The sequence below is a fragment of the Equus przewalskii genome, chromosome 15 (genome assembly GCF_037783145.1).
Source record: "Equus przewalskii isolate Varuska chromosome 15, EquPr2, whole genome shotgun sequence".
Lineage (NCBI taxonomy): Eukaryota > Metazoa > Chordata > Mammalia > Perissodactyla > Equidae > Equus > Equus przewalskii.
Window position 1 is genome coordinate 70,036,463 of NC_091845.1, and position 26,305 is coordinate 70,062,767.

The window sequence follows — 26,305 nt, forward strand, 5'->3', positions numbered from 1 at the left end:
ATTTGTGAAACATCCTGTTTGGGGGTATATAACCACTCTGTGCACCCCACTTCTTCGGTGCACTTTCTTCCTTTGGGAAGAAAGGCCCTGGGCCATGGTCCTCAGATTTCAGCTCAGAATAAACTCTCCCAAATTTTCATTTATAGATTGGTTATGGATTTTTTTCATCGACATACTGAATCAGAATCTCCAGGGAGGGAGCCTATGATCTGGATTTTTATTAAGTTTCCTCAGGTGGTTCTGCAAATCCAGGCTTGAAGAGACCTATGACCACATTCCAGGTTTACCCTTTCCATATTATCTTTTTAAAGAATAGTTGACCTCCTTCCCTTATCCTTCCAATTTTTCATCCCAAAGTCCTTTGAGGCATCCTTGACACCCCTAATGATACCCCATATCCAGTCAGGAAATCTTGGCTCTGCCTTCATAATATATCTGGAATCTTTCCGCTTCTCACTCTTTCTACTGCTACTACCCTAGAAAAAGTCACCATCGTCTCTCACCAAGATTATTCCAGCAGACTCCCTGCTTTCCTCCTTTTGTTAATTCTCAACACAGCAGCCAAAGTGATCCTTTTAAAACTGAAGTTGCATCTAGTCACTCCTCTGCTCAAATTCCCAATGGCTTCCCATTTCACTGAAGGTAGAAGCCCTTACCTGCCCTACAAGGCCCAACATGTAAGGCCCTTTCCTCTCTGATATCTTCTCCTACTATTCTCCCAGCCACACTGGCCTCCTCGGCTATTTCAGGAATACCCCAATCACATTCTTGCCTTAGGGCCTTCGTATTTTCTCTCCCCTCTGCTACGAAGACTCTTACCCCAGACATCAGCATGGGTAACGCTCTCACCTTCTTTACGTCTTTATCGAATGTCATTTTCTCAGAAGGCCTGTTCCCAACATTCCATTCTAAATTGTAATCCACATTCCCTGCCCCTCAGCATTCCAGAGCTCCTCTACCCTGCTGGGGTTTTTTTTCTCAAAGCACTTTGCATCTTTAAACTTACTACATAATTTACTTATTTATTATATTTATTGTTTACTTTTGTCTCCCTCCATTAGAATGAATCTTTGCATATTTTATTTCTTGATAAATTCCAAGGTCCTAAAACAGTGCTTGGCACATAGTAGGTAATCAATAAGTAATTGGTGAGTAAATGGAGAGACAGTGAGCCTAACCAAAAGGTTTGGAATTCTCTATCCATCTTAACTAACCACGGAAGTATCCAATACCCAACTAGGAAACTGGGATCCTTGTATTGCCAATCCCTCTGGTGCCAAGTTCTATTCACTAATACTCTTAATGTAATGATGCTTAACAAAGAATAATACAATGACAACTTTAGACCCACTGTTTTATATTTAAATCAAAGTAAAAAAAGTAAAATTACAGACAAATTTATAAATCAATGACACTGTGTAGAAAAACTTCCTTGTCATAACATAGAGAAATTTTAAACTGCTCAAAATATCTAAGAAAGTTCTGTTTCTAAATAATGTAGTAACCTGGTGCTTGGCAGTTAAACACATCTGGAGCAAAAAAGCATTTTCCTGTTTCTTCAGCAATCAAGGCATAGTCCACCTGGCTGAGACCGCTTACAGCTGGCAAAAACAAGTTCCAGAGGCCTTCTGCTTTGGCCATTTCCTGTCAAAGTGACGAATATGCCACAGTGATCATAATTTACCATGACCTAAAATAGTTTATTTTTAAAAGATACTGGTATTTACACTTTTTGAAATTTAAAAACACTTATTAAGTTATTTATTTCATTGTATCCTACAGTGTGCAAAACCAAGTAGTTATTAATTCATTATAAATCAACAGTTTCGTAACTGTTAGAGAAATGACTTTTCCTCCAAGCTTCTTAATTTGGCTGAAAAACTAAATTTGCTTACTTGAGTACTTCTTATTGAATCAGAGCTATTACAAAATCCCCCACATTTGAGTATAATTATGCCAAATATATTATTTTGTGCATTTCAATTTCTAACATGTGTGGCTGTTAGGATTTGAAAACACAGAATTTGGATTAAGCCCATGAGGGACAAATGCCCTGGCTCGACTTCAGTCTCAATTAAGTGACAGATGGCAGTGAGTAGTGTTGATCGTATTTTTTTCTTTGAACAGCCATAAGAGGCTGTCTTCATCACTACACCATATACAAAACACTATGGAACCTAATTTGTATATTACAGATTCTATTTTTAACTTTATTTTTAAAGGGTTATTATTGATATAATTAACCTCTACAAATATAACAACAGCAACAAACTAAGGTCTCAAAAAACACCTGCCTATAAATTTTCCAATGTTAAAGGTTTTCTTATTTTTCTTACCTTGAGTTTATCAATCACTAAAGGCTTCTTCCACTCGTCCACTGAATTTTTATTTTGAACAAAGAATTCAATTACCTCCTTAAAGTAATAAAAAGAAAAAAGTTCATTAGCTAAAATTAATACAAAATAAATAATGCCATAAACTGCTAATATCCAAAGTAAACATATTTAGGTGAAGAAGCTTTTTCAGCTGCTATTAAATCAGTAATATTTCTTTCTAAAACCAGAAAGAGAAGTATAAAAAATTCTAGAGGTTTGCTGCTCATAAAATTACACTACCTCGATATTAGACAATAGACTTCCAAAATCTTATACCAAGATTTGACTGTTTCATTTTCAGCAATATGGCACACTAGATGGTCATAGAAACCTCATCCAGGGTAGTACAACCAAAACTGTCAGTAAAATATTAAAAATAATTTTAAAACTACATTTAGTAATGCATAGCTGTGCTGGAAGGAAAATAAGGAAATTCCTCAGAAGCTGGGAATAAAAAAGCTTGACTCTTCAGATGTGAGCAAACACTGGAGCCAAGTTTGTCTGGGGGATGCAGGCTGATCCCTGGACATATTTGTGTCCAATAGATTTCAAGAATAAAGGAAAGAATTAAAAGTATGACAAAGAATTATCAAAATTGGCCAGACAAGTTTTAAAAAGAACTGAATGAAACTTGAGGAAAAGAAAAACCACAGTAATTAAACTTAAAAACTCAATTGCAATGGTTCTCAAAATTTGGTGGGTATTGGAATCACTTGGGGAACTTGGTAAATATTTTTACAAGGGCCCAGTCCCTATCCTACTTCAATGAGCCCAGGGCTTCTTTATTCTTTACTAGCTCTCCAGGCAATTCTGACACATACTAAATTTTGTGAACCACTGCTCTATGGATGGTTGAAAAGTAAATTAGATACAGCTGAAGAAAAAATAAGTTGGAAGAAAGATCTGAAGAAATTACTTCTTTCTTGAAGGAAGCACACAAATTCAACAGGAGGAAAATATATGTGATTAAGGGATATGATGGATACAGAGAAAAGTTCTCATATAAGTCTAACTGGAGCCCTAGAGAAAGAGAATAAGGAGAGAGGGAATATTGGAAGAAATTATATCTAAGAAATTTTCAAAATGGAAAAAAGACACCAATCCTCAAAATCAGAAAGCACAATGACACCAGAGCACAAACTGCAGAACATCAGAGAGGGGAAAAAAGCTCTTAAAAGGAGAAAGAGGTGGGGAAAAAGACAGATTACTGATAATTAAATAATTAAGATTGAGAGCTGACTTCCCAGGGCAACAAATGAAGCCAGAAATAATAGGATAATATCTTCAATTGCTGACAGAAAATAACTGTCAATCTAGAATTCTATATCCAATAAAATTATCTTTCAAGAATCAGGGCAAAATAAAGGCATTAGAAAGAACAAAACAGAGAGAGAGACTATGAATATGAATCATTACTTTCCTCTCCCAAGCAGAAAAAAGGGAAAGGAAAAAAGAAAGATGAAAGAAAAGTTTACTAGCAGGTTCTCATTAAAGTAACTTGATCCTAGAAGAAACAACTGAGTTGCAAGAAGGAATAGTAAATAAAGTGATAAATACATGGGTAAATCTAAATTAAAAACTAGCTACACAAAAGAATAACAATAATCTTTAATTTGTGAAAGTAAAAGAATCAAGATGAACTAAAATATTGGACTATAATAGCATTCTCCAATATTTTGCTATTATAGTATCTCTGTACCTATTTTTTTTTTTCTACACTTAGGCTAGTAGAATTAGTGGATTAAAGGCTATGAACATTGTCAAATCTTCATATTACAAAATTCTTTTCTAAAATTGTTCCACCAATTTATTGTAATATAAGTAATATACTAAAATGTTATTTTTATTGAGTATGGCTAGGCTGGAGTACTGCTATATTTAGTGAAAACTTCAAGAAGACAAAGGATGGCTCTTTCAAAGGCGCCAGGATGAATAGCACTTGTTATTTCTGTCAAGAAGTCGGTTACATTGGAAGATTTCCTGTTTAGGGTTGTTTATTCCATGGAAATAGTCAATGCTATTATGTTAGATAAGAAATATATTACGTAATATACATTTACAAATTCCTCATCTCTGACTACCTCTCTATGACACTACAGTTCTGAGAAATTAAATTATGCCAGTGTTTATATAACTATTTAAAAATGTGTATTAATTAATACTTCCTGTTCTAACATCTATATATTTAGAGATTTGCAAAATCTATTTGTGGTATGGTAGGAATAAGAAATAAAATACCTCATTACAAAGAAGCTTTCTTTAGTTCTTAAAGTATGAAAGAATTTATTGGTGAAAGAAGAAAGCAGAAAGTATGCTTGGTGCCTGATCAGTTCTCCCAAAAGTTAACATCTAACTTCCTCATTCACTGATTGAGCTATCGCTTTGGAGTATGTTGGTTCAGAATCTTAAATCTGAGCCTACAAATAATTTTGCAACATAATATGTTTTTCACTTTAAACTTAAGTTTATTTGAAAGTTAGAAAGAAAGCAGCAACAGTTCTTCCCTAGCACATCGTTAGATTCAGTAGGAAAATATGACTAATGTTATCATGCTAAAAGTGTGTTCTCGATAATACGTCATGTTGCTAGTTCCTGTTTTACATGCTATTTTTAGGACTCATCCATTTTCTTTCTTTCTTTTCTAACTTTAATATATAGAAGGTGAGGTTTTTTGCTGTGAAAGATTCACCCTGAAGTAACATCTGTTGCCAATCTTTCTCTCTCTCTTTTTTTCCTCCCTGAAGCCCCAGTACCTAGTTGTATATTCTGGTTGTAAGTTCTTCTAGTTCTTCTATGTGAGCTGCCACAGCAGGGCCATTGTAGGTCTGCACTTGGGAACCAAACCTGGGCCGCTGAAGTGGAGCGCACTGAACTTTAACCACTAGGCCATTAGGGCTCGTTCTCCTTATCCATTCTAAACAGGAACAATGGTCTTTTAACATTTTCCTAGATAACGAGTTCTCATGTTCTCACCGTATGATATCCAAGGAGTCTCAAAAGGTCATTAGAATAGTTTAAATAAAGCTTATTTTTTCCAATTATAGAAAATTCAAAAAATATGTAAAAGTATGAAGAAAAAGTCATCACAAGTCTTACTCGCTAAATATAGGTACTATTAAAATGTTGGTAGGGGCCGGCCCCATGGCCGAGTGGTTGAGTCCACACGCTCTGCTTCGGCAGCCCAGGGTTCGGATCCTGTTAGACTTCTCTTCCCTGCTGCATGTTTCCCTTGATTGCCATTCACATTTATGAATGAAAGAGCAAGGCCACTTGGTTTCCTCTGCCAATTCTGGCCTATTCTTTGAATAATGGGCTGGTTGCAAGCACTAGCATGTCAAAAGATAGGCTTCATTTTAGGGTGAACAGGTAGGAAGCAGGCAGGCTGATAGGCAAGCTGGGGTCTACACCAAACTTCTCACCAGGAAAAAAAAAGCCAAAAAACGGAGGACGTGACTCTAGAGCATTAACCCTTATGTTGAAGCCCTGGCTTCTTTGAAACAGATCATTTGCTTTTTCACAGACTCTTGAAGCCTTCCGTCTGGGGCAAACAGCGCTGCTACCCAGGAGTGTTAGACACCTACCCAAGCACCCACCTACAGGTTAATTCTTCCATCAAACATCTTGATTTCTTTTCCCCTTCTTATTCTTGCTCCCCATACCAGTCAATCACAGGGGACTACATTGTAGAAAAAAATGCTTAACACCTGTTCTCCAACCTTCTCTTATTTCAAAATTCTTTTGGGATGTGGCTTCCTCTGTTAAGGTTTATTCTTTGGTATGATCCATTCTGCTTTCCAAACCCGATTTCCATTCTCTTATGAAAACCTTTAGTCCTCTGACGTGTCCCCCTCCTGTTTCTGTGCTTTTACCAATTTATTCCATTAAAAAAAATTCTTTGTTGTTAATTCAGTGGGATTTTATTTGATGGAAGGGAGGTAAACGCTGAATTCAGTCTGCCATCTTGAACCAAAAGTGTTGCATTTTCTCTTTAATACCCAAAAGTTCAGAATTTTAAAACTCAAAATTGTATATATACTAACTAGAGCAGAAAGTCTCCAAAGTGACACCCTAATCACTGAACGCATATAAGAGGTGATTGTTTTAGAAAGCACTTCCTCATATTTGAGTAGCAATTTCTTTAAAAATACTATACCCTACTCTGTGAGCAAAGTTCATTTCATGTCAGATCTTTCCTAAAAATATAATTATTCACGTAATTCCAGCAACAATACCAACCACCTATAAACACATATCAACTTTGAACATTTTTGTTGAAAGAAGTTGGTCTTTTTCAGTTTCCTATTTGATTCTGCAGTCTAGCTCTAGACCTCTCAGAATCACGGAAGAATTAAACGGGGATTTATTGTCTATCTAGTCATACCTATTCCCATTGTAGATGAAGAAACTGAGGCTCTGAGAGAGAAAGTTATTTGCCCAAGACCCCCAAACTTGTGGCAGGAATGGACTAGAATCAAACACTTACAATTTCTACACCAGTGTTCTACCCACACTCACATCCCGCCCCATATGCCTTATATATTTTCAGGAGAGCTTTTGTCTTTTCTTTACTGCATTTGTCATTTCTTATTAACGTCTCTAGTGCTGAAGTGTAAGCTCTGTAAGAGCATAAGCTCTGTCTGTCTTGTTCTTTCTTTTACTTTCATTGGCTTCCAGGTGCCTAGCCCATTATTAGATACCCGATAATTATTTGTTAACTGAATGAAGCAAGGTACCAGGTTACTTCTCTACCCACAGTAAGCTTACCAAAACTTGACCCTAAAATAGTAGCTTGTAGGGAGAGAGGTGGTTGTATCTGTGAACAGCTTGAAATGATATGCAAAATTTTCTGCATATGTCCATCTTGTTTAGTCTACAGTTCTCTTAATTTTCAAAGGGGTCCACACATACATACACAAAAGCTGAAAGTCACTGCCTTAAAAAAGGCCCCGAAAGCAGTGTTTTACTCGAATATAATTAGGATCTCAACCTTACAAACAGTTAATTCCATTTGACTTAATTTTCATTCCACAGATTTATCTGTAGCATTCCCTTGGCCATATTTTAGAACCTTGGAACTTTTCAGAATCAAGTTCTGCAGTAGTTAAGTCTCAGTGCTAAGGTGAGGATGGGCCTCCAGGTAAGGACTGACTTCAGAGATATGATACCATGGTTCTCCCAGGAGCAGAGGAAACAGAAGTAATTCATCAGTGGTCCCTGAGCACAAATACAGTCTGTTTGATTATATAATACTTACCTTTTCAGCTGGAAGAATGTGCTGTTTCATGAAATGCTTCACCCTAGTAAGAACTTCCTGGCCTGTCCTTGTCTGTCCAAACAACTGTCCTGCAGCATCAGTCTGTGGTAGTGGAGTACTGAAAGTTCTTTACAAAAAAGAAAGTTACAAAGGTGTCCAAAATCATTATTATGTATTTCTGAATATAATCTGAAGCCTTCCCCAGCTCCCCAAAAATATCCCTCAGAAGGAGTTGCCTTATTTTTAATTTTTTTTTTTGAGGAAGATTAGCCCTGAGCTAACTGCTGCCAATCCTCCTCTTTTTGCTGAGGAAGACTGGCCCTGAGCTAACATCCATGCCCATCTTCCTCTACTTTATATGTGGGACACCTACCACAGCATGGTGTGCCAAGCAGTGCCATGTCCGCCTGGGATCCCAGCAACTGAAGCAGAACATACGCACTTAACCACTGCGCCACCAGGCCGGCCCCCATTTTTTATTTTTTTAAGTCTTTTATACTATGGGGGGAATGCAAAATCACTTTATGTTGAACATTAAACTTTAATGCTTAAAGCACTATTTGAGGAAAATATAAGCCTGGCATGACCTCAGTCAATGGTAGTTTTGAATCTTTATTGAAGTCACCTGTCAGAATCTCTAAAAAGGGAAGCAAAGAAATTGAACATAAATTTAATAATTACTCTTGGTATATGCCTCACAAATATAACAGCTGGATGTCATTATAAACAAGACCTTTAAAGATCACTACGAAGAGCAATATAGTCGGTTGCTGTGTTGTGGAGATCACAAATACCCATCTATGAGATGAATTGTAAAACACAACTGTCCTAATGTTATGCCTTGGGTGTTGGGGCTTGCACAGAATTTCCAAGGACAGCATCATCCACACATTCAGCTATATACCATACCACTTAGATGGGAACGTGATTGGCAAAGTACATTAGATGCTTCAAAAACTGCTCCACTGATGGAGACATGGATTTCAAAGATGCTCATGAAATGTCTGAATAAAATTTCATGAAATGTGATGGTGGGAGAGAGCAATATTTCTCAATTTAATAAATAATCTTATATAATACCTAATTTTAAACAGCTATATGTAAGTAACTGAAATATTAGAAGGAAACATTTGAGTTTTATTTATATCCTTAAAAGTTTATACACGCAAGTTGGCAAAAAAAACTTTTAATCACGAATGTGGATATTTTCTTTATATTTAAAGTCAATTTATTTTCAGGCATACAAGAGATTTACCAAAAAAAGACTACTGCAATTGGCAGCTGCAGTCCTGGTGTAAGCAATAAAAACAATCCCTATTCCCCTAAAGTTTATAACCTTCACATACCTAACAAAGGCTCCAATTGAGTTAGCCAAGGAGTCCATTTTGTTTACCTTTTTGAGAGTTGTAATCCAGTTTCTGCCAGAGGTTGCACAATACTGGCAAACAGAAAGCTATCCTCAGATGCATTATTTCCCAGAAGGTATCTCCTATATACTCCCTATAAGTAAATTAACATGGAACAATTAAAATTCATTGAAAACTGTTCTTCAGCTATCCAGTCTTTCCAGTTTCCCAGCTCTGGGAGTCACTGAACTCACAAGGTGCCAAGATGTAAATCAGATTATCAATTCTATTAATTTCCATGCTGGGACAATGATAACCCCCAAATTAAAGAGTTATGCTTGTGCCATCTGGTTAACACACTCTCCTCCTAAGAGAATTGTAACCGGGAATCAAACCAAATTTGAAATTGAGCTCAGTAGTCACCAAAGATACCATACTGGCAAGTGATATCACCTCTAAAGCTCACTACTCTCCCTTCACGGTGGGAGAAAATCTAAAGAAAGCAAAACAAAACAAACATCTTAAAACCAAAGAGAAGGCAAGGAGATGACCTCTAAGAATATTTTATCTCAATATTTTGGACCCCTAGTTTGAGTGAAACTGTCTCCTTTGAACAGTGTTGAATGCTAATCAGTTTTTCTTTATTAATTCTCCATGTTCTGTGTTTCCAACATACTACACTCTCCTCTCCCTTGCCTCCCCACCAAAACATAATCAACTGAATTTCATTCATTTCTTTCTTTATATAATAAAGCCCTGTAACAGACTTTCCATCATTTCCAATTTCATACTTCTAGTTAGAATGGAATCTTTATGATTATCTCTAACGCTACTACTATACAGTTTATGACAAACATATGAATTTCAATCATAACACGTCAAACTTTTATTTGAAATGAAAATTTAAATTTTCAATTCAAAGCCTATTTGGTATCTGATTTGTGGAAACTGACAGATATAGTGGCATACCATAAACCTTATTTTGAGAAACCCATCCAATCAACATGATAACTAACATGATTCTAAACTACAGGAGGAGATGGAACACAGCTGTTTCCTGGAAGACGTTTCAGTTTTTCGTGGATAGCATGAACTCTGAGGACAGGGAAAAATAACCATAATTTTCCTTAATCCTTCTTCTCTCATTCTTTTTTGTTTCTGAAATCTCTTATTCACCTGTTCTCCAAGCCCTAGCTTCTTGCCACTAATGAAGCATTTCAACTTCTTAAATAAAACTCTGAGATTCAAAGTACCTGTAAACTGGATTAGTATAATGAAGAGTGCATTTGTTTAAACTCTAATTAAATAAATCTGAATTTATGCTCAATTTACTCTCAAAGTTAATCACATAAATATGACAATAATAGAGAATGGAAAATTTTACTCACCTATTCACTCAAAAACATATATTAAGAGGCTACTATATGCTAGGTACTATATGCTAGGCTTTGGGAAATAAAAAGATAATTCTTTCTTCATCATCAGCCCTGGTTAATAAGTGGTTTTACAGTCTGAAGCAGACATCATCAAAAGATTTTAGCTGTTTCTTACATTAGATAGTCAGGAAATAACCAATTCTCACATGCTTTTCTCTTTGTCATTATGAATTTCTCTCTCCCTTCCTCCATCTTTTAAGTTTATTATATCAAAAGTGATAACATATTTTGCTATTCAACTTTTTCCCTTGCCAAGTTCCTATTGTGTAAATTCTGGATTTATATTTTATTCATGTCTGGTATTTGTCATTGTGAAAAGCAAAATGATCTAAGGATAAAAAATATAAAACCCCTGAAGACCAAAAATTATTGTTAATATTACAGTAACAAATAATGGTGAAACACATGTTAAAAACAATTACTTACCTGTGCTATTCCAGCCATTTTAAAATGTGAAAGGGCAAGAAAGAAATTCCAGTTAGGAAGAATAGAATTAATTCCCCTACAGTGGCAATATATTGAAATTAGTTCTTCCATTGATGGAATCCCTATAAAAACAGAACATACTATAAACTTTAATAAAAATGTCATGGTGAATATTTCAAAATGTCATAATATTGCAATATGTATATAAAACTGACTATAATAATCGCTAATCCACAGAACAAAACATGCTCTAAACGTTCGTTTCCAAAAGAATATCATACCCAAAGGATTTCATTTTGTCACAAATTACTAAAAGTGGAATGCTACATTTAGAAAAATGAATAACAACTAAAATTATTTGGAAACATTTCAAGAAAGAAATGAAAGCTATTCACCTAAAATTACAATATAATCCTACTTTTTAATTATGAAGAATAATAATTTTATATTAGTAGCAATTTAGGCAACATCATGTTTTCCTACCTTTGTTTTCTTGCAAATTAGAAATTTGATTTATCACTGGAACTCTCCTCGGCCAAAAGCAGAACATGGTGAGATAAGCTAAGTCTGTCAAAGGATGACCAATGGTTGAAAGCTCCCAATCCAGTACAGCTATAACTCGAGACTGCAATTAAAAATAAAAAGGTTTTAACATATTATATCCAAAACAACTAAAATAAGAAAATAAATGAAATATAATACATTCTACCAAAAGCAAATCTGAGACTGTAGTTTGCGGTGTTTACCCACAGTGGCACATCTCATTTATCAAATACCTAATTAGCCTTAACTGTGAAGAGCCAAGTCCTCTGGTTCCATTACTGGCCATCATTTCTCCTGCATTTTACTTTACACAGCCTAATATCTCTACTAATGAGCAGGCAAAAGCAGTTGAAACTTCTCAACTTGTAGTAACTATGGTGAATAAGAAATTCTAAGAATTACTTGTAAGTTAAGAATCTATGCTATGCCATATATAATTAAGAGTTTGCTCTGGTGATGAATCTTATTACATAAAAATATTATGCCCTTCTGGCAATAGCAATTTTTCAATTAAGTTATTTCATGCTACAGGTAAAAGTATAATTGTTATAGAAGATGCTATTTGTTTTATGAAAACAAAGTCCACTATTACATAGCAACATGATAAAACAGTCATGTAATTTGGAAACAACAAAACAGAAAGCTTTCCTCATTCTACCTGGTAACAATATGTATAAAAGGAATATGTGGGGGCGCAGCAGTTAAGTTCGAACGTTCCACTTCTTGGCGGCCTGGGGCTCGCTGGTTCGGATCCTGGGTGCGGACATGGCACCTCTTGGCAAAAGCCATGCTGTGGTAGGCATCCCACGTATAAAGTAGAGGAAGATGGGCATGGAAGTTAGCTCAGGGCCAGTCTTCCTCAGCAAAAAGAGGAGGATTGGCAGGAGTTAGCTCAGGGCTAATCTTCCTCAAGAAAAAAAGGGAATATGTATCTTTCTGTACGGGACATTTAATTGTAACTATAAAGAGAAAAAGCTATTTGCAGAATAATATGTATAATATGATCCTATTTTTTGTTTAAATAAAAAGGTTATAAATGAATACTCAAAGTTGAAAGGACATACACCAAGCTGATAGCAATGGCTTGGTTACTTCAACAGACTGAGGCAGAAGGGATGGGGTATAGGGAGGGAACCTCCAGTGGAGGGTTCTGTATGGAGGAGTGACACGATAGGATTTGTTTTAAGAGTCACTCTGGCTGTTATGTTCTGAATAGACTGTAGGGGGACCAGTGAGGAGGCTACAGCAATAATCTAGACAAGACTATCCAAGACAGATAAAATAGCAGAACTCATTTGGGCACTGCAAGTTACTGGGTGTCATGCCTCTCTGTAACTTTGTGTGTGCTTGCACTTCCTTGTTCCTCTGGCACACTCACACACATTACTGTAGCTTTGTGGAAAAACGTGGACTTTGGGATCAGACAGACCTATATTCAAATCCTAGCTCCATCATTTACTGGCTGTGTAACTTTGGACAAGCTGGTTAACCTCTCTGATCCTCAATTTTCTCAGCCATAATATATACCTCTTGCGTAGTGTTAGTGTGAAGTGGAAATGAGGGCAGGTAGCATGTGTGTTTTGTTTACCAGTTCCTAGCAAAGCACCTGGCACATAGTAGGTGGCCAATATGTAGTCATTCAATGAGTAAGTATAGCAGGCAATCAAAAATTTGCTATCATGACTATGGGAAAAATTGATCACTTTATGATTTTGACTTTATAAGACCATTTATCCACTTTGTAAGACCTTTTATTATTGTGGTTCTATTGTATTATAAATTGATATACTAGCTAGATTTGTTAAGCTATAAAAAGGAATCATGTGCAATTTTCTCTATACCATTCTATTTGTTTCTATGTTCTTAACATTCAAAGAAAAGAAGATGAGACAGTTATGCTATAAACATTTACTTTTTTCAATGAAAATTGGGAATCTTCTCTAGAGTTAAGTTTCTCAAGATATCCGAAACATTTTTTAGGTAACTACACAAAGTTATAAAACAATGGCCCATGAGAAAAGTTGATGGTTCATCAAATTGTATCAATTAGCAAAAATTAATTAGTGATAATTTATTAGAATCCTGTCTATGCCTCTTTGTGTAGAGTTTTGAAAAGCTCAGCATAACTGTTAGTGGTTGAAATGACTGCCTACTAGTTCATCTTGCTGCTAAAGAACTTATTCATAAAATAATTTCTGACAGTTTTCCTGAAACCTCAGCACAGCCGAAAGCTTTCATTTTGTCGATTATCTTCTACATTGAGTTTTATTTTTCTTTGTATGCTTTTTGCACTATTGAATTTTATTAACGTATATATTACCTTTTCAAAACAAACATATACAATCCAACAGGACAAACAGTAGATGAAGAAGGCAGGGAAGAAGTCAACAATAGCACAACCAGCAGGACCTACAACTAAAACATACAACTATGTACTGGGGGCTTTGGGGAGAAAAAGAAGAAAGAAAGAAAAAAAAAGACCGGCAACAGATGTTAGCTCAGGTGCCAATCTAAAAAAAAAGAAGTTAACAATATATATCTTAATAAAAAGAAGAAACTAGGAGTAAGGTTATTACCTAAAATTGAATGTCATAGGTCATACGTAGTTGTTAGTCTGGACAGTAAAATTTGCTCTGAGTTTTCTATGGACAAAATGAAGTGTGAAGCATAATCAGTCACAAGGTTTATAGCGTATGTAGATTAAAAACAAAGCAGCTGCTCAAGAGTGACAATTTTTCTCGGCAATAAGACTTAAGAAAAATGCCACCCATCAATCTGCATGAAGGAGATACTGTGTCGAGGGCTGAAATGTCTTCAAAAGCATCAAGAGAATTTCAAGGGCCGTGTAATCCCCAGAAAGGAGCCTGTGCCAGAAAGTGACTAAAAGGACAAAAATGAGTCAAGTAGAAGGCAAGACCATATGCTGAGAGTGGGAGTCTAAATGAGAAAAGCAACTTGAGAGTTTGAGAAGGATGGAAAAGATTTGAAAAAACCATTAAAAAAAAAGTCACTGATTTTACAAAGAGATTAAGTTATAGGCTAGATGAAATTATGCACCATAAATACATATTTATTTATGTTAACCTGACTTCATGACTTTATTCTGCAGCAAAAATGTGATGACCAAAATACAAATGATCAGGGCTGGAGACTGTGTTAAGTCAAGAAGTGAGCAGATTCTGGAATAAGTGATCTAGGGTCAGGAAACTTTATAACTCATGTATCTTTCATACGTCCACAGTCAAAAAAATTATTCATTCAATTGACAATAAAGGTAGGTTTTGAAATGATTAATCATGCCAATGGGCCAGGCAGGATAAGAAGTCAGATGAAGTCATAAAGGGCTCACAGGTTCTAAAGTAAGAGCAATCGAATTTGCAGCGTCTCAGGGGAGGTATGTGAAAGAACTAAGAGAAGGAGAAGGTAAAGAAGGTGTGGCCAAAGACAAGGGGCTTCATTTCTAGATCACTGAAGTTGACTGGTTCCAGGGGAGATGAGAAGCAGCCCAGTGTAGAAGGAATTATACAGCATCGGGACTCTATAGGCCAGAGTTCAAAACCCAGCTTTACTACCAAAGGGCATGTACTAAAGAGTATTTAAAAACTATCTGTAAAGCAAAAGGGTTGAAGAAAATCCAATCCTTATGTCTTTTCTAGCAATAAAATTAAATTTTATAATTATGCTTTTATAAGTAAATCGACATTTTAGAGACAATGGGGGAAATTAAAAAGAAAAAACCATAAAAATACAAGTTTTGTTTTCCATATCAAATCATTTTTTTCTTCATAATATGTAAAAAACTGCAAGGTAGGTAACTTCAGAAGAACCAGTGTGCATATATTTGTTATCTGAAATACACCTGACTACTAATTAATGAATATAGAGGAACTATCTATGGGTTTATCTGTTTCTAATTGAATGTAGTTCTTTCAAGTTGAAACGGCAAGATGCACATTAAACTCCAAAATCTTAAACACTTCTCTGCCAGATGAGTAAGATTTATATTTAGAAAATTAACAATATTTTCCAGGAAAACTGGATTCCTTTTAAACATCACAGTGAGGATGTTGCACCATGGAAATACTCGCTCAAACACACTTCAAATACTTTACATATGAGTAACTGGTAAATAACTAGGGCCTGTCAGACCCTTTAGTAAACCTTTACTGGCTTACCACACACATTCCTGGAAGGTTTACCATTTAAAACTGTTTTTATTTTATTTCTTAGTTGTTGTGTTTTCTGATGACAAAAATAAAATATGCTGTTGTTTGGGGAAAAAAACAAAACCTCAAACATTACAGAAATGCACAACTTATAAATCTCCTATGATTCCATCCTCTACAACCACTGTTTAAGTTTTAGTACATATTATGAAAGATTTACTTTTACCTTAATATTTTTCTGAAGAATGGCACTTGATAGGCAGTCTTAGAAAAGTAGAGTAGAAAAACAGCGGGGGAAAAGAAGAGAATTGAAGTTGACCATAGCTGTCCAGGTACCAGTTAGTAGCTCCCTATCAATTACTTCATTTTGGCTCCCCAGAAACCCTGAAATTGTGGTATCCGCCCCCCCCCCCCCCCCCAATTTAAACGGCACACAATGTCAGTTTCCTGGCTTTGATAATAGATTATAATGGTGTGAGATCCATTTGGGGAATCTGGATGATGGGTGCACAGGACCCCTCTGTACTATTTTTACAACTTCTTTTGAGTCCATAATTATTTCAAAATAAAAAGTTAAAATAAAACCTGAGGCACAGCGAGGGGTTAAATAATTTTCTTCAAAGTCACACTGCTAGAGAATAAAAATTAAGTATAAATATATGAGATAAAATAGTTACATAGTGATTACCTAAATCAAGTCTTTCAACATAGATTGAGTAAGAACAGTCACTGCTTTAAAGGAGCTCCTAGTCTAATAGGTCCTCATTTATTGAGCATCTGCTATCCAGATTCTAGATGCAAAGGTAAGAAAAAATTAAAGATGTAATCCTTACCCTCAAAGGAAAAATAAAAAGCTTTCAATTATATCCTAGGAATACATACAGGTAAGCACATAATACATATATTCAATTTGCTATAATCCAGGGACTGATTTCCCAATTTGTGGAGTGCCTTCATGAAAAAAGAAACATAGTCTAATTTCCTATTTACTTATGAAATTTTAAAAATGAAGTGGAAAAGATAAACTATTGACTAAAATTAAATTTTGAAGTTTCGTAGCTCTTACTGCCGGTCCACGGTGGGTACCTTTCCCTCCTTGACTGCTCTTACAGTTCACTTCGTATGATATACTTTAGCACATGGGTATATATTGTTGTCTGCTGTTACCTGAGTATCTTTTCTCTCCATCTGTATTTTGAGCTCATTAACAACCGTATTTCCTTTCCAACTCCATGTTTCAGAGCACATTGTTGGTAATGAATAAATCTAGTTGACTTACACTCTGCCAACCATGTTACTTCCATAAAAAATTAGCTACAATATTTATAGGAGGCAGAAATTGATTAAATTAGATTTAACTAATAATTATGGGATTACTGGGTATAAACTAGAAGAAATTTTACTAGCTACCATATAGCCCTACAACAGTAAAAGATAATGACATACGTAGCAAGTTAGCGCTGCAGCGAAATAGCTTAAAGCTATGCCTCTGCCAGTTGTTTCTTTTTAAAAAAAAGTCTCTCCCCAAGTATTGCATATTCTGCTTGTCTAAAGGAAGATGATACCTGTTTGGCAACTTTAATCCTGTAAGAAATGATGTTCTAAAATGAGATTAAATCTAAAAAAGGAATTACTGTTTGTTACTTACTATGGTTTGCCATTACTTTCAGCATATTATGAGTAATTCTAACATTTAAACATCGTGGTAGACAACACATAATTCAGGAGATCTGGGTCTGAATGTTTCCTTCCTTCCTTGAGTAACGAATAGAAAAGTACTGTTGTTACAGAGCACAAAGAGGGCTCTGACTTATTCAAAGATAGGCTCCTAAAATATTAATGAATTAAATTATATAGATCAAATATAGGCCAGATCCTGCTATGTTTTAAGGCATAAACTTTTACAATATTTCCAGGTTATAAACTAGCATTCTTTAATTTTCCTACTCTATATTTAACAAAGTTAGAATTCAGAATTCATCAGTGCCATTAACAAAATTACACACACATATGTAATTATATGTACATAATTTTAATATCCAAATTGACTTTTATATGAAAAATTTTCTTGCTGGTGAATGTACTCATACGTCTTTATATTCTATTTCAGCTTTCAATTGATATAGTACTACTCTGAACTAGAACAGCAATGAAATTCATAGCGATATTTTCCTCCTGTCCTTTCCTATAGGAAAAGAACATGAAAGCCAGAAGCCTAGCACACGAACTTACAGCAACTCCTCCTGCTCTAAAACATCTTAGTATTCCGAGAAAACTAATGAACCCAAGAAGTCTTCCGCTAAGAAGTAGGATTCAGGAAACTGTCAATATTTCACAATAATGTCGGAATACTAAGTGTCTTGCCCAACAGCATACATGTCATTAGAGGAGAACTGAAGTCATTTCCTCATTCCCCCCAGACTCCTCCCGGGCCTCACTGTCTGTGCTCAGTGGAGGAGGATCATAGTTTTGATTTGTTTGAACTTTTTATAAAGATTACACTGTTTACATTTACACAGAGCAAGGTTACATTAATCTCATTCAATTCTTTCAAAGCCTCAAAAGAGGCTTTTGGAATTCTGTCCTTTCTGAGCTTATAATTATCAAGTTAAAAATTCTTTAGGAGATAGGACAGAGAAATGAAAATGAACCAGAAGAAAGGGCAGGAACACCGATACCTAGATATTTATAGTAGATGAAAAACTTCTTTGAAGAAAACAGCAACATGCATGTAAATTCCCAAATCCTTTTTAAGCAGTGAATCAGAGATCAGGATGAGACCCAGCCTTAAACGTAAGCAGCTACCTGTGCCAGAAAATCTGCAGGACTCGTTTCTAAAAGCTTCGAGTGGTGAGGACAGTCCATACTGTAGGGGAAGAGTGGGGATCGGTTGGGCTCCTTCAGCGCTCTGTGGGGAACATCTACTTAGTACTTGTGTCCCAAATCAGACCTATTCAGTTTACTGTAAACATGGCTCACAGTACCTCTTTAGGGTGGAAAACTATGTTATCTAGTTTGAAATCGCCATGAATCAAATTTTCTTCGTTGTCATTATCTGGCAAATTTTTCATCAGCCAGTCAGACAGCTGGTTCATGGCAGGGATGTCCTGATGAGCTGCAGCTTGATATTGCTCGGTCCAGGTTGATACCTAAAGATACGTAAATGAGAAAAATGATAGAGCTGAAAGTGGAATGTAAGATCCAGCAATTCTAAAATTAAGACATAATTCAATTACATAAAATTTATTTTATTCCTAAATGCTCAAGACAAATGCCTGTAAGTAATACTCGTATCAGCATATAAACTTAAACATTTCAGTCTCTCTTCCATCTAGTTCCATTTTACTTACCTAGATATTTACTAGGGAAAAAAAATACCGGCCTAGGAATCAAGAGATGTGGGTTCTAGTCTTTATTTGGCAACTATTGTGAAAGAAAAAAAAGAACGTGCACACACACATACACACATATACACAAATAAATAGACATAGAAAATTTCTGGAAGGGTCACAAAAAACAAGTAACTCCTGAAAAAGGGAAAATAGGGGCTAGAGAAGACAGGAGATTTTTACTTTTCATTTTAATACCCTTTCTTATTATCCATAGAATCTTCTAAATCCATTACAGGCATGAGAGTTGTAAAGACTTTTTATTGGTCTTAGAATTGAAGGCAAACAAATCGACCTATTCTCAAAGTCCTCCATCAACTGAGACCATATTATTTATCTGCTTATGTCTCTCTCCCCACCCCCCAAGGTATCTCTGTTCAATTTCGTGCAGTAAACTGTGTGAGCTTTCAAATCATACAGACCTGGGTTTAAATTATGTCTAAGTCACTTATTTGTGATTACTTGGTACCTGTAAGCCTCAGTTTCCTCATCTGCAAAATGGGAGTAATCATACCTATGTCTTAGAGTTGTCACAAAGATTAAAAAACAGTAGGTCCACAACTCACCTAGCACGGGACCTGACATATAGTGAGTACTCTCTAAACATTAGTTCCCTTTTCTCTCCCCTCAGGCCCCTCAAACAGACATACGTACAAAGGGAAACTGCCCTACACATATCTGGTCTTGCTGCTCCTCTGACTTGAAATGCTCAAATTCTCTTCCCTTTCACTCTAGATGGTTTATCCTTCCTTAAATACACAGTGCAAGACATATCTCTCCCAGGAAGATTTTCCCACCTAAGCAAGGGCATATTGACATCTCCCCTCTGAATGGAACAACTCTCCTGATGAGCACTCAACAATTTACTACTACATTACATAGTGTTTTATACCATTTTCAAGTTTCATGTGAATGAGATTCATATATAGGTCTCTCGAAAAATGACCATAAGTTCCTTTAGGGAAAGAATTTATTTCTATTTTCTTGATGTTTAACACAGTACCCAGCATGTATTAAATGCATGGTCATGCTTAATAAATAGCATTAACCTAACATAAAAAGGTAAAACTGTACAGAAAATATATTGGTAAATTAAGTGAAGGGGCTGAAACAGCTTTAAATTTGCATTCATGAACATGCTGCCAGTTACAGAAACTTTTGCTGAACAAAACCTGATCTAAAAATATGAAATTATTTTATGCTTAAAACAAGTCAATCTGAAGGCTGATATTAAAAGTCACAGTCAAGTTTCAGAAAAGTTTAAAATAATACGTCTTTATTTTGACTAATAATGTATATTATTTCCAAGAACTTGAGCCAAGGAACTCTTTAAGTGGAAGTATTACCTGTCTTTTGCAGTACCCAGCACCTCTACCATATCCTTCCAGCTGCAAGGACTGTATATTCAAGGAATGTAACCGAGCCAAGGTTTCTACCATGGCCACATATATGGCTGAGCGTTCTGCTGGGCTAACTCCAGGAATTGAGAAATCACGAAAGATTCGACCCTTTGTAATGGAAAGAATTACAACAGAAAATTTAAAACAAAATAAATCTTTTCATACCAATTATTTGCCACGTCATCATCCCCTATTGCCTACAAAAAATATCAGGGTAACAGTTTTGCAACCAAAACCAATCTTTTGTAGAATATGTTAGAAAAACATTCATTTGTGATGTTTAACGTGCGTATATACACTCAAGGGAAAATACAAGGGTATGCCAAAATGAACTTAAAGGACAAAAGCTACTCTCAAGTTACGTTTAAAAAAAATTTAAAGGATTTGAATTGATTGTTCTTAATGAATTGATTTTCTATTTGGAGTGGTTTTTCTCCCCTACCATCTGAGCAGTTTGGTTATTGCCATTGCCATGACATATAGCTCTTTACTGACACCTAGAGGAAAATTTAAGAATAAGTCAATATGCCCTAATTATTAAATTTGTTCCTAGTCTATTTCATCCCTTCCACATTTGTGTGTGCTCAAATTAAAATGAAAGTTTAAGCCCTTGTAAAGAAAACTAATTACCTAAAATGTCGACTAACAAACTATAATTTATTAACATCTAATTTCAGAATTAAAATAAAAGCAACAACAAAGTAAGATTACGTGTTAATTTACCTGCACATGTTCCATTACGTAAAATTCTGTTCCAATGACAGAAGCATCGTTGCAGTACAATAAAGGCTTGGGAACAGGGAATCCAACTGAAAACAAAGCTTTCTGGACTTTAAATTCTCTATCAATCTAAATAAGATGATGGATATTAAAAATCAGAAACACAGAAATTTAATAACTATTTGTGAGCTAAATTAAGGCTAGAAATCAATTTTAACAAGTATCAACAAATAATCCAAACAATAACAATTTCCTTAAAGGTAGTCTTAGTGTAATTATTATAATTATAAATTAGGCCAGCACTAAAAAGGATAATTTAATTAGGCTAAAATGATAGGCACATGTGTGGGGCTTAATCCTGGCTCTGGTAATACAATGGGAACAGTTCCTGACCACAATATTTCACAGATATCATCATAAAAACATTTCTTTGTTCTCAGCAGTTCTCTGCTCACTGGCTCACTCTTCCTCTCTCTCCATCTCTCTTTCTCTCTCATGGCTACCAAGGAGGCACAGGCAAGTCTTTAATGTTCTGGGCACGGTTAGCTCCAGGATGCTGGGGGAGGCCAGTGGGTGCGGTAGAAGAGAAAAGCACCTGGTCCTTCTGGACATCAGTGGAGGTACTTGTTTGCAAGGCAGGGGTACAGGGATCCTTCCTGGTATCTGGGGCTGCTGTGGAGCTCAAGATAACTATTGGGAAAGGAGGCAATGAGAAGCAAGCTGGTACTGAAGCAGGAGCCCAAATAAGAAAGTGAGAAGGGCCTTCTCAAAAAGGACAGATGTATGGACTTATCACTCAGGACCCGATGACACAGCTCACAGCAGATCTGTGATGCCAACTCATCTGCATGCAAAGTCCTCTTGCCCCAGACTCAGGTAGTGGTGACTGATCACTTCAAGGAGAAGAAACAATGCAGCTCACTTTGACAGCAGGGACAAAGCAGCTGCTGCTGCAATAACTAGAGCAGGGAAGTGACTAAACCCATGACGAAGGTGAGAGAAGCCACCAATGGCTATAGAAAGAAGTGTTTATAAACCACTCTGGTGATGGGAGATGGGGGTGGGGTGGCAGTAGGGACAAAAGGGTTAAGGAATCATAAAGTGGATGGCAGTATGGGAACACTGCTTTTTACAGTGTAGACTTGGGAAAAATGAAGGGAATGGAAATAAAGTACTCCAGATCCTTGGGCTGAGAGCATTATGCTATGTTCGGATGTCTTCCAGTAGGCTGTTATCAAGAAGAGAGACAAACAGAGCTGTTTGTTGGGGCATAAATCTCTAGGGATTCTCCTTCAGCCATGCCACACTGAGGCTTAATACAAGTTACCCAACTTTTTTGATCTTAGGCATTCAAGTTACTTCATGCTTCTGGGAATATGATATGGGGCCAAGAAAGTCAGAATCTGCCTTTTCCATTACTATGATATTAAGCCCACCCCTCAATGCCCTTTCTCATCTGGGCCTGGGAAGCATCTGTTATATATAATTATAATAGAACCCTAAATATGCATAGTGCCTTTAATGTTCTCCAGGACTTTAATTTCTGTCCTCTCCTATTCTCTTCTCTAAAAACCTACAGAATATCTGTTTTCTGAAAACAGACTCAATTTTTTTTTTTTCTTTTTGAGGAAGACTAGCCCTGAGCTAACTGCTGCCAATCTTCCTCTTTTTGCTGAGGAAGACGGCCCCAACAGACTCAATTTTTAACAAAAGTCTTTATAATTCTCACTAGGTCTAATATTTAGAGAATATTATAAAATGGTTGTTCAAATATTTCTTTTTATCACCAAAAGATCAGAGGATTTTTATAGCAAATATATTAAAATAATTCAGTGAGTAGATATTGTTATAAGCTATAATAACGTGCTTTTTAAAACATAATTTAGGGGCCGGCCCAGTGGCGGAGCGATTAAGTTTGCACGTTCTGCTTTGGCAGCCTGGGGTTCACCGCTTCAGACCCCGGGTGCAGACATGGCACTGCTTGTCAAGCCACGCTGTGGCAGGCATCCCACATATAAAGTAGAGGAAGATAGGCACAGATGTTAGCTCAGGGCCAGTCTTCCTCAGCAAAAAGAAGAGGATTGGCAGCAGATGTTAGCTCAGGGCTGATCTTCCTCAAGAAAAAATCAAAAACAAAAAGACAATTTAAATATATAACCAAAATACAAAACATCTATAAATGAGTAGCACAGAAAATATTCACTGGATAACTATTTCTAGCCAACTGTACAAGAAGGAATCAAATCCACAAAAGGACTTGATGGTGTTCAAGATTAATAGCCCAAAGATAGTTTTGGATTTCAATCTCAAATTCTTTTTAAAAACAAAAAGGGGGGATAAAATTCAAGTGAAATTTTTATCTAAGAAATAAAATGCATTTTCTATTATTTAATAATCATGACATGACTTTTAAAAGCAATTATTTTTGTGTGCATAAAATGCATTTCTTTGTCAACAAAGAATTCATCATTGCACTTGTACACCATACCTTATGTGCTTTAGGAAGAAGTGAGCCAGGTGGCTTTTTTCTGAGTACATATGCTTGAAAGCCCTTCTGGAGATAAAAGGTTGGGTTGGACTGTCCTGATCTAGGTAAGAGCAGGGAAAAGATCAATTACAAAGACACATTTTCCTTTTTCTCCAAATCCTACTGAAATGTCAGAAGAAACACAAAATGAAAATAAATCCATTTCAATGCCCTAAAGCCCAAAGGGGTGCTACCAGCCACTCAGAAGATGAGTTTTTGGATGATACAAAGCAGACGGTGACACAGTGGCAGCTGGAGAATCTACAATCTGCACAGGTAGAAGGGAAGACCTCACCCCCTGCTTGCAAATCATGAGTTTTATCAGAAGTACCCCTAGAACAATGCCTAGATCTAAGTAAAGAAAGGCTGGTGGAAGAGATTTTAGGTGATCAGTCAGAAAACTAATTAAAAGACGCTGGAACAGCTGGGTTAGTGTCCTCTCATCTGCAGTTGGAGAGAGAATCCCCACATGCATCACCAAGGTTAGCACACAAGTGCACTTTTCTACAATGGGAATTCTGATAAGAAAGGCCCTAGAGGGGCTGGCCCCGTGGCCGTGGCCGAGTGGTTAAGTTCGCGTGCTCCGCTGCAGGCGGCCCAGTGTTTCGTTGGTTCGAATCCTGGGCGCGGACATGGCACTGCTCATCAGACCACGCTGAGGCAGCGTCCCACATGCCACAACTAGAAGGACCCACAACGAAGAATACACAACTATGTCCCGGGGGGTGTTGGGGAGAAAAAGGAAAAAAATAAAATCTTTAAAAAAAAAAAAACAACAAAAAAAAGAAAGGCCCTAGAGAAGACATCCGGGCCAGGGAAATGAAACAGTGTCCCAGGTAACTCACAGTCACCACGGCACTGGCTTTCCCTGCCAGGTGAACAGAAATTCTCACGTGGCCTAAGGAAACACTCCAGTTAACAAAACTATTCAATCTACACCTTCATTTACAATATGGACAGTTTTAATATCCATGCCAATCTTCCTCCATTTTGTATGTGGGTTGCCGCCACAGCATGACCGTCAATGAGTGGTACAGGTCCACACCCAGGAACTGAACCCAGGCCGCTGAAGCAGAGCACACCAAACTGAACCACTAGGCCATGGGGCCGGCCCTAGAATTACACAACTTTTAAAGAATCCAACAGCATAAAAGAGAGGTCTTAAACTAAATACACAGAAGAATCAGTTCCTGAGGTAACAGGTAATAGGGGAAAGTAAAAAAAATATTTTTTTCCGAAATTTCTCCCTAGGCCTCCAGTTTCCATCAGCAAAGAACAAGAGTAGTCCAGATTGAATGCAGCAGCAGCTCCAGTGTCTCCATCTTTCTCCCACAAGCCAGACCCATCCTCTTTAGCTATCTTGTCTATCTATCGAAGCTAGCTATCCTATTCATCTATCAAAGCTAGCTATCCCATTCATCTATCGAAGCTAGGTATCCTACTTATCTATCGAAGAGCTCTGATCCCAGCACCATTTAATCCCATGTGGGTGCCTTTTAGGATAGGAAAGTGGAGATCCTTGCCAATGGTCGGAAATGGGCCACCTCATGTGTTGTCTGTCTTGACATGGGCCAATTTATCCGTGATGCTCCAAAGAGTCAAGTTGCAATGAACTTTACCAAAACATTTTTTTTGATGCCAAACGTCCGATTGTATGCATTTTTGATGATGCAGTCATATATGAGGCTCTGGCCTTTCATGATGGTAAATGACTCAGATGAAATATAAAACTAAAAACTTATCTTTGAGTTACCATATGACCCAGCAATCCACTCCTAGGTAGAGAACTGAAAACATGTTCACACAAAAACTTGTACAAGAATGTTCACAGCAGTACTATTCACAAGAGCCAAAAAGTGGAAACAACCCAAATGTCCACCAACAGATGAATGGATAAACAAAATGTGGTATAGCCATACAATGGAATATTACTGAGCCATAAAAGGAATGAAGTTCTGATACATGGTACAACAAGGATGGACTTCGAAAACATTATACTAAATGAAAAAAGCCAGCCACAAAAGGCCATATATTATATGGTTCCATGTCTATAAAATGTCCAGAATATGTAAATCTGTAGTGACAGAAACTAGACTAGTGGCTGCTAGGGGATGGGAAGAGGGGGGAATTGGGAGATAAGGATTTCTTTTTGGGGTGATGGAAGTGTTCTGGAATTAGTGGTGATGGTTGCACAACATTGTCAACATACTAAAAATGACTAAATTGTACACTTTAAAATAGTTAAAATTTTGAATTTTATTTAACATGAATTTTATCTCAAGCCTCCCCCCTCCCCCCCCCCCCCCCCGCCAATCAAACTAAAAGCTTCTCCTCTGAGTGAGAATCTACCATGGTTCTAAAAAAGAACCCCCCCACAAAATGCAGAAGTCCACTCTGCGAAGATCATCACCAACACTGTGAACACAGTACTGGATAAATTTAAGCACTCCAAGTATCAGGCCACCATAGAGTCTGGAACCCATTGATGGTAGCAATATAAGAATCATCAATGAGCCAATGGTCATAACTATTGTTTAGAACTTGGACAAGACATTTGGTGCTAAGAGGTGGTACTTTTGATTTGTCCAAGCTTAACTAACAAGGATGGAACTTTTGCATTTAAGTGTGCCGTTAGGAACACTTGCTTGTTTGGAGAAGACTTTGACTAGACAATCGATCTTACAAGACTCTAACAGGCCACTCTCAGCACTGGTTCACTTGGA

The 26,305-nt window shown here is 36.6% G+C and overlaps 2 protein-coding genes across 4 annotated transcripts in view; one reads left to right on the plus strand and one right to left on the minus strand.

Annotated features, from left to right (window-relative positions):
* The window catches only part of ACKR4 (atypical chemokine receptor 4), a 92,917-nt gene that overhangs the window by 58,773 nt on the left and 7,839 nt on the right, over positions 1-26,305 (plus strand). The window lies entirely within an intron of this gene.
* The window catches only part of ACAD11 (acyl-CoA dehydrogenase family member 11), an 84,312-nt gene that overhangs the window by 42,833 nt on the left and 15,174 nt on the right, over positions 1-26,305 (minus strand). For both annotated transcript variants that reach the window (XM_070576052.1, XM_008534397.2), the window contains exons 2-11: positions 23,544-23,643; positions 21,059-21,184; positions 20,282-20,443; positions 18,531-18,695; positions 11,321-11,462; positions 10,838-10,959; positions 9,023-9,129; positions 7,630-7,756; positions 2,337-2,414; positions 1,506-1,644 (exon numbers count right to left, since the gene is read on the minus strand). In XM_070576052.1, the coding sequence (XP_070432153.1) occupies positions 1,506-1,644; positions 2,337-2,414; positions 7,630-7,756; positions 9,023-9,129; positions 10,838-10,959; positions 11,321-11,462; positions 18,531-18,695; positions 20,282-20,443; positions 21,059-21,184; positions 23,544-23,643 (1,268 nt within the window). The remainder of the gene's footprint in view (positions 1-1,505; positions 1,645-2,336; positions 2,415-7,629; positions 7,757-9,022; positions 9,130-10,837; positions 10,960-11,320; positions 11,463-18,530; positions 18,696-20,281; positions 20,444-21,058; positions 21,185-23,543; positions 23,644-26,305) is intronic.